We start from the raw sequence: 14,750 nt of genomic DNA on the forward strand, positions 1-14,750 counted from the left end.
TCATTATTATTAAAGCTATTCTATTTTCTCAATCTCCTTGGCTTCCACATTTGTAATTGTCATTAACTTTTAATAATGTCTCCTATCTATACAGCTCTCTCACCTGTTGACTCCTACTAAATTTGCTCTTTATTTTCAGAGATTTTCATTCCCCTGTTTTTTTCACTTCTTTCATTAGGTAGCTTCTGTTCTATGGTCCAGCATTTCTAGCATTCTCCTGTCAATATATTTAGTCTTTCTGTATTTCCAGTCTAGCAACTTGAACTACACCTACATCTAAAGTGCTTAGATTGGTAGAGAAAATCTCACAGAGGCAGACCTCGGCACTAAACTTAGAATTCATGGCCTTAAATCTCAGATTCTCCGTAACACCCAGATATGCTTCTTCGTTTTCCTAGGCAGCTCTCTTTTCCATTTTCCTTGATGGCTAATTTAAAATCTTCCCTTTTCTCGAGTGTACAAAGAACCACGGTCTACCGCTTCACAAAGAAAAAAATAAATCGTCCAAAGGATTTGTCAAATCTTCCAAACGTCGGCAATTCAGGTTGCCGCGGTGTCGGGGCCACACCCGGGCTTCCTGTCTCGCCCACCCCAGCTAGCCTATGGCCGCCGCGACCCCTTGGCCCCCATCCAGAGGCCGGGGGCAGCCCTGGGCTGCCAGCGCGATGTCCCCAAGTCGAACCACTGCGGTTTTCGGCCCAGCTACATTGTTTACTACCCCGAACTCTCTCCCAACCCCCGTCCCCACCCCCACACATCTCTTCCCTCCTCTACCCGGGCGCAGAGCCACCCCCCTGCCTCTGGCTGGCTGTCTCTCCTCCCCTTTCTTTCGCACACAGACTTCTATGTACCGCACCCCCAGGACCCCTGCGCCCCTCTCCACACCATGGACTGTTCCGCAGGCCACTGATGCTGCCCGAAGTGGGGGGGCCGGGACGGCAGCACTCTCATGGTACCAAGTGACAGGTCCTCCTTCCTGTGACTGGGGGAACGCCAGATCTAATGAGATGCCAGCAACTCAGGTTGCCTGGCCCTCCCATACAGACTATATTGCCAAGTACAACTTTCACCGCCCTACGAAGAAAGACCCTCCCTTCAGCAAAGAAGACGTGCTCACCAAGTGGCCGTCACCAAGGACCCCAACTGGTACAAAGCCAAGAACAAGGTGAGCCACAAGGGCATCGCCCCAGCCAACCACGTCCAGAAGCCGGAGGGCGTGAAGGCAGAGGCATGGAACTCAGCTTCACGGCCTGGTTCCACGGCCAGACCACGCGAAGCAGGCAGAGCAGCCGCTGTGCCCACCAGACAGGCCTGTCCTGGTGCGGGAGACCACCGGCTAGCCCCGGGGACGCCACCACATCCTGGACCAAGCCAGCAAGCTCAGCACCCAAATGGACCTCAGGCAGCTGGAGGAGCACTGCACCTCAGATCAGAGGGATAGGCCAGACGTCACGGAGGGCACCAAGGCACTGAACAGGAAGGGGCTGAAGCTAGTGCAGACCACTGGGAACGGAGAGTTTGGACGCGTGATGCTGGGCAACTACCGAGGGAACGAGCAGAGTCGCCGTTAAGAATGACGCTCCTGTCCGGGCCTTCCGGGGTCCTGACTCAACTTCAGCGTGCACCTGGTGCAGCTCCTAGGGCCTGACCGGAGAGGAGGAAGGCGGGTCTATATCATAGCCGAGAACACGGCTGAGGGGGCCTGGGGGACTACCTGCGAGGGCTCGGTCGGTACTGGGAGGAGACTCTCTCCTCGAGCTCTCCTAGACGTCAGCGAGGCCGTGGGACACCTGGAGGTGCTGGTGTCCGAGGGACCGTGTGACCCAGGTCAGCACTCCCGCCTCACCGAGGACCAGCACTCAGGACACCCGCAAGCTGCCGGTCCAGAGGGAGGCCCCCGAGGCCCTGACCGCAAGTCCTCCACCGAGTCAGACCTGTGGCGTTTCGAGATCCTTCTCTGGGAAATCTACTCTTCCAGGCGAGTGTCTTACCCAAGAATCCATCCCTGAAGGACGTCGCCCCGCGGCTGGACAGACGCCCCCGACGGCCGCCCGCCTGTCCATACGAGGCCCTGACGCTCTGCGGACGCCCTCGCACGGCCCTCCTCCCCGCATTTCCGAGAGCAGCGGGAGCGCATCAAACTCACGAGCTGCACCTGGGACTGCTGGCCTCTGCGGGGGCCCAGACCGTGGGGGCTGAACCCAGATAGACCGCACAGCTGGCGCCCCCGCTCGCTGGGCCCAAACCCCAACTGAACCCAGCAGGAGGCCTGTGGGCCTTTTCCCTCTGGCCCCCGGAGACCCCGCTGAGGCCCCGCACCTTCTCTCAGGGACCCACCGGTGGGGCTTTGGGAGGCCGGCCCCCGGGCCAAGAAGGGAGGAGGCTGAGGCGCAGGGGGCAGACACCCTAGCCCTGCCGTGGTCAGGCTCCCCCTGGCCTCCCATCTCTCCCCTTCTTACGGTTTTATTCCTTTCTTTTCTTTTGAGACTTTTTCTCCCCGTGTTTTTATTATTTTTCAAGATAAGGAGAAAGAAAGTACCCAGCAAATGGGCGTTTTACGAAAAGTATGAGTCTTATTTTTCCTCCTCTGCCTATGAGGGTTGGGGAGACTAGGCCCCTCTTTACGGATCCATCACCCCAGCCTCGTTCCTTGCCCCACGTTCTGTGTCCAGGTCATCTCTATAGCACCATGTCTGCCCTTGACCAGGTGCGCTGTTGGCATGCTCCACATGCAAACGGTTAGGGGCTTGGAGTCCCTGCCACCCACCCACTGCCTTGTGAGATGGAATCCTAATAAATCACTCCACGAGGACATCGAGAAAAAAATAATTTGCCTTCAAACTTTCCACTGTTACAGCCACACAGTCACCTTTCCTGCTCCCCTCTCACCTGGTATAGAACAATCCTTCCACCAGGCTCTGAGTCCTTCAGTTCAGTTCAGTCACTCAGTCCTGTCTGACTTTGGAACCCTATGTACTGCAGCACACCAGGCCTCCTTGTCTATCACCAACTCCCAGAGTTTACACAAACTCGTGTCCATTGAGTCGGTGATGCCATCCAATCATCTCATCCTCTGTTGTCCCCTTCTCCTGTTGCCTTCGATCTTTCCCAGCATCAGGATATTTTCAAATGAATTAGCTCTTCACATCAGGTGGCCAGAGTATTGAAGTCTCAGCTTTAACATCAGTCCTTCCAATGAACACCCAAGACTGATCTCCTTTAGGATGGACTGGTTGAATCTCCTTGCAGTCCAAGGGACTCTCAAGAGTATTCCCCAACACCACAGTTCAAAAGCATCAATTCTTCGGTGCTCAGCTTTCTTTATAGTCCAACTCTCACATCCATACGTGGCCACTGGAAAGACTGCAGCCTTGACTAGATGGACCTTTGTTGACAAAATAATGTCTCTGCTTTTTAATATGCTATCTAGGTTGGTCATAATTTTCTTTCCAAGGAGTAAGCATTTTTTAAATTCATGGCTGCAGTCACTATCTGCAGTGATTTGGGAGCCCCAAAAATAAAGTCAGCCACTGTTTCCACTGTTTCCCCATCTATTTGCCATGAAGTGATGGGACTGGATGCCATGATCTTCGTTTTCTGAATGTTGAGCTTTAAGCCAACTTTTTCACTCTCCTCTTTCACTTTCATCAAGAGGCTCTTTAGTTCTTCACTTTCTGCCATAAGGGTGGTGTCAGCTGCGTATCTGAGGTTATCGATATTTCTGCCAACAATCTTGATTCCAGCTTGTGCTTCTTCCAGTCCAGTGTTTCTCATGATGTACTCTGCATAGAAGTTAAATAGGCAGGGTGACAATATACAGCCTTTTCCAATTTGGAATCAGTCTGTTGTTCCATGTCCAGTTCTAACTGTTGCTTCCTGACCTGCATACAATTTCTAAAGAGGCAGGTCAGGTGGTCTGGTATTCCCATCTCTTTCAGAATTTTCCACAGTTTATTGTGATCCACACAGTCAAGGCCTTTGGCATAGTCAATAAAGCACAAATAGATGTTTTTCTAGGATTCTCTTGCTTTTTCAATGCCCCAGCTGATGTTGGCAATTTGATTGCTGGTTCCTCTGCCTTTTCTAAAACCAGCTTGAACATCTGGAAGTTTACAGTTCACGTATTGCTGAAGCCTGGCTTGGAGAATTTTGAGCATTACTTTACTAGCGTGTGCGATGAGTGCAATTGTACGGTAGTTTGAGCATTCTTTGGCATTGCCTTTCTTAGGGATTGGAATGAAAACTGACCTTTTCCAGTCCTGGGGCCACTGCCGAGTTTTCCAAATTTGCTGGCATATTGAGTGCAGCACTTTCACAGCATCATCTTTCAGGATTTGAAAGAGCTCAACTGGAATTCCATCACCTCCACTAGCTTTGTTCATAGTGATGCTTCCTAAGGCCCACTTGAGTTCACATTCCAGGAAGTCTGGCTCTAGGTGAGTGATCACACCATCGTGATTATCCAGGTCATGAAGATCTTTTTTGCACAGTTCTTCTGTGTATTCTTGCCACCTCTTCTTAATATCTTCTGCTTCTGTTAGGTCCATACCATTTCTGTCCTTTATTGAGCCCATTTTTTCATGAAATGTTCCCTTGGTATCTCTAATTTTCTTGAAGCGATCTCTAGTCTTTCCCATTCTATTGTTTTCCTCTATTTCTTTGCACTGATCACTAAGGAAGGCTTTCTTATCTCTCCTTTCTATTCTTTGGAACTCTACATTCAAATGGGTATATCTTTCCTTTTCTCCTTTGATTTTTGCTTCTCTTCTTTACAGAGCTATTTTTAAGGCTTCCTCGGACAGCCATTTTGCTTTTTTGCATTTCTTCTTCTTGGGGATGGTCTTGATCCCTGTCTCCTGTACAATGTCATATACCTCCATCCATAGTTCATCAGGCACTCTGTCTATCAAATCTAGTCCCTTAAATCTATTTCTCACTTCCACTGTATAATCATTAGGGATTTGATTTAGGTCATACCTGAATGGTCTAGTGGTTTTCCCTATTTTCTTCAATTTCAGTCTGAATTTGGCAATAAGGAGTTCATGATCTGAGCCACAGTCAGCTCCCAGTCTTATTTTTGCTGACTGTATAGAACTTCTCCATCTTTGGCTGCAAAGAATATAATCCATCTGATTTCGGTGTCGGCCGTCTGGTGATATCCATGTGTAGAGTCTTCTCTTGTGTTGTTGGAAGAGGGTGTTTGCTATGACCAGTGCATTCTCTTGGCAAAACTCTATTAACCTTTGCCCTGCTTCATTCTGTACTCCAAGACCAAATTTGCCTGTTACTCCAGGTGTTTCTTGACTTCCTACTTTTGCATTCCATTCCCCCATAACGAAAAGGACATCTCTTTTGGGTGTTAGTTCTAAACGGTCTTGCAGGTCTTCATAGAACCATTCAACTTCAGCTTCTTCAGCATTACTGGTTGGGGCATAGACTTAGATGTGATATTGAATGGTTTGCCTTGGAAACGAACAGAGATCATTCTGTTGTTTTTGAGATTGCATCCAAGTACTGCATTTCAGATTGTTTTGTTGACTATGATGGCTAGTCCATTTCTTTTAAGAGATTCTTGCCCACAGTAGTAGAAATAATGGTCATCTGAGTTAAATTCACCCATTTAGTTCACTGATTCCTAAAATGTTGATGTTCACTCTTGCCATCTCCTGTTTGACCACTTCCAATTTGCCTTCATTCATGGACCTAACAATCCAGGTTCCTATGCAATATTGCTCTTTACAGCATCAGACTTTACTTCCATCACCAGTCACATCCACAACTGGGTGTTGTTTTTGCTTTGGCTCCATCTCTTCATTCTTTCTAGAGTTATTTCTCCACTGATCTCCAGTAGCATATTGGGCACCTACTGAACTGGGGAGTTCATCTTTCAGTGTCCTATCTTTCTGCTTTTTCATTCTGTTCATGCGGTTCTCAAGGCAAGAATACTGAAGTGGTTTGCCATTCCCTTCTCCAATGGACCACATTCTGTCAGACTTCTCCACCATGACCCGTCCATCTTGGGTGGCCCCACAAGGCATGGCTTAGTTTCATTGAGTTAGACAAGGCCATGGTCCATGTGATTAGACTGGTTAGTTTCTGTGATTGTGGTTTCAGTCTGTCTGCCCTCTGATGCCCTTTCTCAGGGCCTACCATCTTACTGGGGTTTCTCTTACCTTAGACTTGACTAAACTGATTAACCCTCTCTTCTGAATCATCACTATTTCTTGTCTGTTTGATTTCCCCCTTAGTCCAATCAATATAACTGAATAAGAAACAAATGACTAACCACCTATGATTGGAGAAGGCAATGGCACCCCACTCCAGTACTCTTGCCTGGAAAATCCCATGGACGGAGGAGCCTGGTTGGCTGCAGTCCATGGGGTCATGATGAGTTGGACACAACTGAGCAACTTTTGACTTTTCACTTTCATGCATTGGAGAAGGAAGTGGCAACCCACTCCAGTATTCTTGCCTAGAGAATCCCAGGGATGGGGGAGCCTGGTGGGCTGCCGTCAATGGGGTTGCACAGAGTCAGACATGACTAAAGCGACTTAGCAGCAGCAGTAGCAACCACCTATGATAAAGTACTGGAGTATATATTTGAATGTTAATTAAACTAGTTTGCTTACTTAGTAGTATAATTATTTCATTTAGATATAAAAATAAATTGTGGTATATTGATACAGTAGAATACTAATACAGATATTAAAAGAATAATAAAGAAATAAAATAGAACTACAATATTAATATCATAGGTTGTTGTATTGACCAAAATAAAGAAAACATTATATGGTATGATTCTGTTTACATGAAGTTCAAGAACTGGCAAAACTAGTTTATCACAGCACACGTTAGAATAACGACTGTGCCTTTGGGAAGATGTACAGGTTGCATAGGGACTTTCGTGAACCTTGTAGGGAGCAATAAATTTAAGGTATTTTTATTTATATTATGGTCATCTGGGTGTACGCATATGTAAAATAAAATCATAGATTCTAAACTTTTGTATGCATTTTATAATTTACATATGTTCTCTCTCAGTTAAAATAAATATAAGACTTCCGTTTTCTTATTTTTTTAAATCTCACAGGTTCTAAGGTTATGTACCACAAATAAACACTGAAGCAGTCTATGTTTTCAAAAAAGAAGGGTTTTGTTTTCTTCTAAAATATTAAAGTTCTATAAGAAACCTTAAGACTATAGTCACATAACTTATTATCACCCATTACATTACCATGCCTCCCTGCTAATGCAGTAGTTTTAATATACTTGTGTTCTAAGTAAAAAAAAAAACCTAAGCAAAAATTTTACCACAGCATAGTTTTCATTGAAAAGATAACTTTTAAACTTTTTCAATTTGCTGCATCCTTCATTTTAAATATTGGGATTTAGTTGTTAGAAATATAACATGTATAAACATGTCTGTATCTGCTTTGTTTTTTCTAATTGTGGTTATAAAAAAAAAAAACAAGATAAATTTACCATGTTAACCATTTTAGGTTTACAGCTCAGTAGCATTAAGTATACTCATCCTGTGCATCTGTTTTGCATTTAATCATGATGGTTTACCTTTTTATTATCATCCAGTACGGTGTTCATGCTCTCTATCCACAAAGTGTCAATGGGACCATCAAATACAACCCATTTCCGGTCAGGTGTTTCTGATAAGGCAAATTCTCTAAAAGTGTTAGCCACAATGCCATCAGTCCACTGAGGAGGAAAAAAGGAAGAGTTGGAAAGCTTCCTTTCCTTTAAAAAACTATAAAGTGATAACATAAAAATATTTCAAATTTCTTGGCTTAATATGCATTGTCAATAAGAGTAGAGAATGTTTCTACTGTGGATTACCTCGTGGGACACTGGGTCGAATTGTCCAAAAAGTTGGCCCATAGTAATGGATTTGGGGTTTACAGTCCTATAAATGACTTTTTCTTCCTCTCCATAGCCACGTTCATTCATAAGAGTTAGAGTATCAGCCAGCATATGCAGAACTTTTGTTTTAGCAGCAAAAGGTTCTCCTACTAACATAAAACTATGAAGGAAAAGAAGTCATTATACAATAAGTTTCTAAAAAATAATGGTAAGTTAAATTATTTACCTATATATTTGTATATAAATTTTCACCCTATGATAATTACTACATATAATTTTTGAAATTATATTACTTTGTCTCAGATAAAAGGTGGTTACATTTAACTGATTTCTAAATCAAGTTCTCAATATTAATACCTTTGTCTATAAAAGAGAATAAAAATTTTCCAAATGAAAATGGAAACAACTGCATACTTAAGAAAAAAAATTTAATGACTTGAGGTTTCCTAAGCAGGGATATGGAGAAGATGCACTTTTCCTCATTTTTACTTGCTACAGTGCTCTTTGCCAAATACCTCTGAATCTCCTCTCTGCTGGCACATAGTAGGCTTCCTTGCTCTCTTTTAGGACGGCTGCTAAGTCGCTTCAGTCGTGTCTGACTCTGTGCGACCCCATAGACGGCAGCCCACTAGGCTCCCCCGTCCCTGGGATTCTCCAGGCAAGAACACTGGAGTGGGTTGCCATTTCCTTCTCCAATGCATGAAAGTGAAAAGTGAAAGTGAAGTTGCTTAGTCGTGTCCGACTCTTGGTGACCCCATGGACTGCGGCCTACCAGGCTCCTCCATCTATGGGATTTTCCAGGCAAGAGTACTGGAGTGGGGTGCCATTGCCTTCTCCGCTTTTAGGACTACTAGGTGACTAAAGTGTAATAAATGGAAATGATGAGTGTTACTTGGTAGAGGAGAGATAATTGCCCATAAGGAACCCTACAGAGCTCTCTCTTTTCCCTCTAGCAAGCTGTGACCCACAATGTTGAGACAGTGGCTGCTCCAACAGCATGGGAACTGAATAATTATGATGAGCAGAACCTCCCTGTTAAATTATACTGAAAACAGTATGATTGAGAAATACACCTTTGTTCTCAAGTCACTAAGGTTTGGGTACAGATTGTTTCTCTGTAGTCCATCCTTACTGATAGACATTGATACCTAGAAGGAAGAAAGGTATTTTTGCCATGATAAAAAAAAAAGAGAGAGACTAAAATAAGGGGCACTGGCTTAGAGGCTAAATTGTGGGTGGCAAATTAACTGTTAACAGAGGCTAACGACTGGGAATTAATGCTATGCTGTGGAAAATTCTGAAAGAAATGGGAATACCAGACCACCTGACCTGCCTCTTGAGAAACCTATATGCAGGTTAGGAAGCAACAGTTAGAACTAGACATGGAACAACAGACTGGTTCCAAATAGGAAAAGGAGTATGTCAAGGCTGTATGTTGTCACCCTGCTTATTTAACTTCTATGCAGAGTACATCATGAGAAACGCTGGACTGGAGGAAGCACAAGCTGGAATCAAGATTGTTGGCAGAAATATCAATAACCTCAGATATGCAGATGACATCACCCTTATGGCAGAAAGTGAAGAACTAAAGAGCCTCTTGATGAAAGTGAAAGTGGAGAGTGAAAAATTTGGCTTAAAGCTCAACATTCAGAAAACGAAGATCATGGCCTCCGTCCCATCACTTCATGGCAAATAGATGGGGAAACAGTGGAAACAGTGGCTGACTTTATTTTTGGGGCTCTAAAATCACTGCAGATAGTGACTGCAGCCATGAAATTAAAAGATGCTTACTCCTTGGAAGGAAAGTTATGACCAACCTAGACAGCATATTAAAAAGCAGAGACATTATTTTGTCAACAAAGGTCCATCTAGTCAAGGCTGTGGTTTTTCCATTAGTCATGTATGGATGTGAGAGTTGGACTATAAAGAAAGCTGAGTGCCGAAGAACTGATGCTTTTGGACTGCGGTATTTGAGAAGACTCTTGAGAGTCCCTTGGACTGCAAGGAGATCCAACCAGTCCATCCTAAAAGAGATCAGTCCTGGGTGTTCACTGGAAGGACTGATGTTGAAGCTGAAACTCCAATACTTTGGCCACCTGATGTAAAGAGCTGACTCATTTAAGACTGTGATGCTGGGAAAGATTGAGGGCAGGAGGAGGAGACTACAGAAGATGAGATGATTGGATGGCATCACCGACTCAATGGACATGAAATTGCATAAACTCTGGGAGTTGGTGATGGACAGGGATGCCTGGCATGCTGTGGTTCATAGGGTCGCAAAGAGTCGGACACGACTGAGTGACTGAGCTGAACTGAATGATCAAACATTTGGTAAATTTATCCCCTGAATAATCTGGGAGATAGATAATAAATCTGTTGAAATTGTGGTTTTAGGGGGAAAAGATAGTAAACAGAAAATTATTAGTATATATTGGCAGCTGACAGATGCATTTAACAAGGAACTACAAAAAGAAATGAGCTCAGGAAAATATGGCCAGTTTGCAAGCAGGAATGAAAGTAGAGAAAGCTGAGAAATAGAGATTTGAGAGACTGAATGAAGTGATTTATTCTCATCTGCAACTGGTAAGAGATAAGTTGAGAAAATCTTTGAACGACAAAGATCAGCTTAGCCTAGTATCAAAGACCAAATCAAGAGCAGGGCTACTGTATCACTTCACTATAAGATATGAAAGGTTAATATGGTTCCCAGCAATCATTTCCGGATGGTGAAATAATTTAGGGAAAACAGATTAAGGATGTGGGCCCACCAACTAAGTCAGATAGGTTCAAGGATACTATAAGGATGTTTAGAAAGGTATGACTTAATAAGGACCACTCTGGTGGCTCCTGGCACACCTGGAATCAAATGGAAAAAGAGCTTATTAAGTTTCTGAGAGAACTGACTGACAAAGAAACCATGAGTCTAGGCTAAAACACAATGTGAATGTTTAAGATGTAAAAAAGACTCTTAGTTACTGAATGCATGAGGGTTGACTGTACTAATTCCCTCTATTTTTACATATGTTTGAAAATTTATATAATACAAAAAGCTTTTTTTAAAAGAAAAAATCTGCCTTTAAAAAATCATGACCTTTGAGACATCAACTTTCTATAGGTAGACAGCCGGCTGAAAACATTTTTCAGCTCTCAAGGAAATTTTCTCTATTATCCATCTCACATGTGACCAGGGAAGAAAATGGAGAGGGGAGACCCCTCACAAGGTTGAACCAAAGTCCACAGAGGACAGGTTCCCAGAAAACCCCTCTTGGGGAGCAAAGCCAAACAGAAGTATACCCAGGTTTTATGGGGATCTCAGTTTATACAGTTGGTAGGGGAGGCTGTCTCAGGAGGAAAAAAAAAAACTATATATATATATAAAGGAAAAAAAACTATATATATAAAAAATTATGAATACAAAATGGCCAGAGCCACTTAATGATACCCTTTACAATAAATTATGTATAAAATGATTCTGACTCCCTGGTAGGGCCTGTACCAACTACTGGAGTACTTTCACAGTCAGTCTGCCAATGGAATTAGGGTCAAACAGGCCTTGCTAAATTTCAGAACTGCTGCTGACAAGTGTTGGCTTTGTCTGTTCACTTTCTGAATGTGAGTATTTGCTGTGGTAATCATGTTCTGATAAACCCACTATTATAATACTGGATGTGTGCAGGGCAGATAACTTGTTTTTCTATTTTTAGATCTCTGGAGCAAGAGGAACAGCTTCCAAATCTGATACATAGACTATCATACATCATCTAGAGATTCTAGACTTTGAGTCTGGTTCATGGATTGGAACTTTTGGGTTGCCTCCCTGGGAAAGTAAAAGTGTATTTAATGTTCATAAAGTAGAACAAATAACATATTTGATGATCAAAGGGGCAAACTGTGGAGGGTCATTAGTGCTACATCACTGACTGAATGGGCGCTCCTTTCCAATCTTTTTTGGACATGTAGCATGAGAGAAATATAGCATTGTTTTTAAGTTACTGGAATGGCGATTGGCTAGGGTAGAGTTGGGTTGGAGGGTTGCTCCCTACTGCACCTAGCAAAATTTGCTGACTCTTGGTTTACAAATTTTAGTTGTTTTAATAGTTTAACTTAAAAAATAACAGCTAACTATGGCATCTAACTATCTATAATCTTACCCGTGTCTAACGATCATCATCTCATATGTCTGAATCATTTTTTCAAGAAAAAATTTCACAGGCTGAAGATTATGTACTTTGCAGGCTTCATGAGCACATTCCAAAAATTCCTAAAATAAAAGAAAAATGGAATGCATTTCTACAAAATGCTGTTATAAATCATATCATTCATGTCTTATAAATATAGATTTTTCATTTAGAAATAATAAAATTGTGTCTTCTTATATTTGTAAACTATTTCTTAAACCTTTTTTTTTTTTACTTAAGAAAGGAAAAAGTAGAATTAAAATACTTTAAAAAATTAGTGTTCCCCATTATCAATGATCATGGCATCATAGCATTGGGTATATGCTGCATGAAAACAACTTATTAGTTTTTCCAGAATTTCACTTTTGATTAGGATATAGAAGGACATGCCAAACAATCCTTCACACTATGGTAAATAGAAACACACAGAGGTTACAAAAATTATAAAAACTGTAAATACACAGGAGCATTTTGGATACACGTAAGTCTAAAGGAACTAAATTTCAGAAATGGCAAACCATTCCAATATTCCTGCCTAGAAAACTCCACTGACAGAGAAGCCTGGTGGGCTACAGCCAAGGGGTTGCAGAGAGTTGGCCACGACTGAGCAGCTGAGCACTGAGCACAAGTCTAAAGGGACTAAATTCCAGAAAGGGATGAGCCTTTCACACAGACCAGCTGCAGTTTTACTTCTAGAAGCACGTACAGACAGGTAGGCATTGGACTGACCTGCTATACTGAGGAGGAAGTTTGCTGAAGTTAGGAGAAATTGACAGATATTCTAATGACCATGTAGGTTCCTGTGACGTATAAATCTGGAGGAGCTCCAAATATAGAGCTGGTTTTTCCACTGCCTATGCTTTTGCTGAGTGTGAAGTGACACAACAAATCAAGGCCTTAGCTACAAACCCCCCACAGAAAGAGATTTTCTTAGTCTTCGGATGTTTTTATCCCAAAATGCTGCTAGAGGAAGGATCCTATCATAGGCTAGGACAATTCTCACTCTAAAGACATTTGAAATCAGAGATAGACTAATGATCAGTACTTGTGCAGCAAGACTCTGGCTCAGGTCAACTCCTGGTTGAAAAGATCAGCAGCTCACAAAGACAAAAAAAACATGTGGTTTTTTTTTTGTTTTTTGTTTTTTTTAAACCTAGCTATCTTACAAAGAAAAAACACACGGTTTTCCTACAGGAAAATACTATCAGTTCACCCTCTTACTTTCTACTCAATTTTTAACAGTCATAAGAAGAAATAGCTGTTGATCAGTAGGGGGAAAAACATAGTAAATAAAATAACTCACAGATGACTCAGATGTCATAATTAGCTGATAAAAAATGACTTTTATAAATATATAAAAAAACATAGACAATATTACAAAAATAGATGAAAAGATGAAGAATTTAAGCAAAGAAATGAAACCTTTTAATAAAATCAAACTGGATAAAATAAAGCTGAAAAAAATAAAATTGATAAAATTAACAGTTTATTGGAGAGGCTTATTGGTAGACTGAACAAAGCCAAAGAAAGGAACATAAATCTTAAAGACAAGTCAATAAAAGTATCCAAACTAAAGCACAGATAATAAAAGCAATGAAAAACAAAACAGAAACAGATCATAAGAGACATGTGAGAATATAAAATAGTCAAAAATATTAATTCATGTAACTGGAGCCCCAGAAGGACAGGGGAAAGGAAATTGGGTAGAAGAAATACTTTAAAAGATAATAAGAATTTTCTGGAGAAAGAAAGTAATACACGGATAGTAGAAGTGCAGCAAATACCAAGCAGGATAAGTACAAAATGAACAAAACTTGGCACAGGGTCAAGAACGGAAACAGAAAACATTTAAAACAACCAGAGGAGAAAGAACACAGTACATTCAGCAGACACAAACAAGAAAAAATAGTGGACGTCTAACCATAGCAATACCACTGGGACCTGGACCAACCCTAGACCTGGGCAGACTCGGCTCCCAAAGCAGGACTGGGGTGGGATTGAGGCTGCTCGGGAGGACGTGCCAGCAAATGAGCCCCGCTTTCATCAGAACTTGGCGGGGGGTACCCTCTGAATGAAACCACCACCGCAGGATGCAGGTGGGGCCTTTTCACCTAAGCCGAGCCTCAAGCCGCCAAAGGACGGTGGAGAGGCGTGCCTGGAAGAGCTCTGAGAGGCGTAGGGCTCCAAGGCTCCCGGGGCTGTGCTCCCTGATGACAGCCAGCTTGCTTACAGTCACCCCACCAACTGACACTCAGGACCCTCGGCATAACACTTTTGCAGGGCTTGGGGCTTGGGGTTTGACTGAGGTGGTCGGGAGGAGGCGAAGGGGTAGAGGAAGGGGGGCAGAGGTAAAGAGACACGAGCCCTTGGGCACCTTCCACTCTCTGACAACCCACGAAGGATGGCCCAGTGAACGAAGTGAGGCATGAGGAAGTGCTGTCGCCTTGTGGACATTTTCTGGAACTGCAACGAGAAGGCATGGCTGCAGAGTACTTGAGGTTCACAGGATTGGGGATGCAGATGACCTCCCCCATCAAGAAAGGTTCATGGAGGCACCTAATGAAAACTAACTCAAAACACAGCCGACCCTCCACATGCATTTTTCAACAGCCACATTTTATTTACACTCTTTGTCACAGAGAAAAATCACCTGAAATGAAAATGCTCAGGATCTCTAAGGAGGAGAAAGACCCCAAGACA

General features: G+C 42.9%; 1 protein-coding gene across 1 annotated transcript in view; it reads right to left on the reverse strand.

Annotated features, from left to right (window-relative positions):
* DNAH12 (dynein axonemal heavy chain 12) overlaps window positions 1–14,750 on the reverse strand; it is a 168,404-nt gene that overhangs the window by 88,800 nt on the left and 64,854 nt on the right. The window contains exons 30-32 of the mRNA XM_040246424.1: window positions 12,024–12,133; window positions 7,849–8,032; window positions 7,570–7,710 (exon numbers count right to left, since the gene is read on the reverse strand). Coding sequence (XP_040102358.1) covers window positions 7,570–7,710; window positions 7,849–8,032; window positions 12,024–12,133 — 435 coding nt within the window. The remainder of the gene's footprint in view (window positions 1–7,569; window positions 7,711–7,848; window positions 8,033–12,023; window positions 12,134–14,750) is intronic.

The sequence above is a fragment of the Oryx dammah genome, unplaced genomic scaffold (assembly GCF_014754425.2).
Source record: "Oryx dammah isolate SB20612 unplaced genomic scaffold, SCBI_Odam_1.1 HiC_scaffold_9, whole genome shotgun sequence".
Taxonomy (NCBI): domain Eukaryota; kingdom Metazoa; phylum Chordata; class Mammalia; order Artiodactyla; family Bovidae; genus Oryx; species Oryx dammah.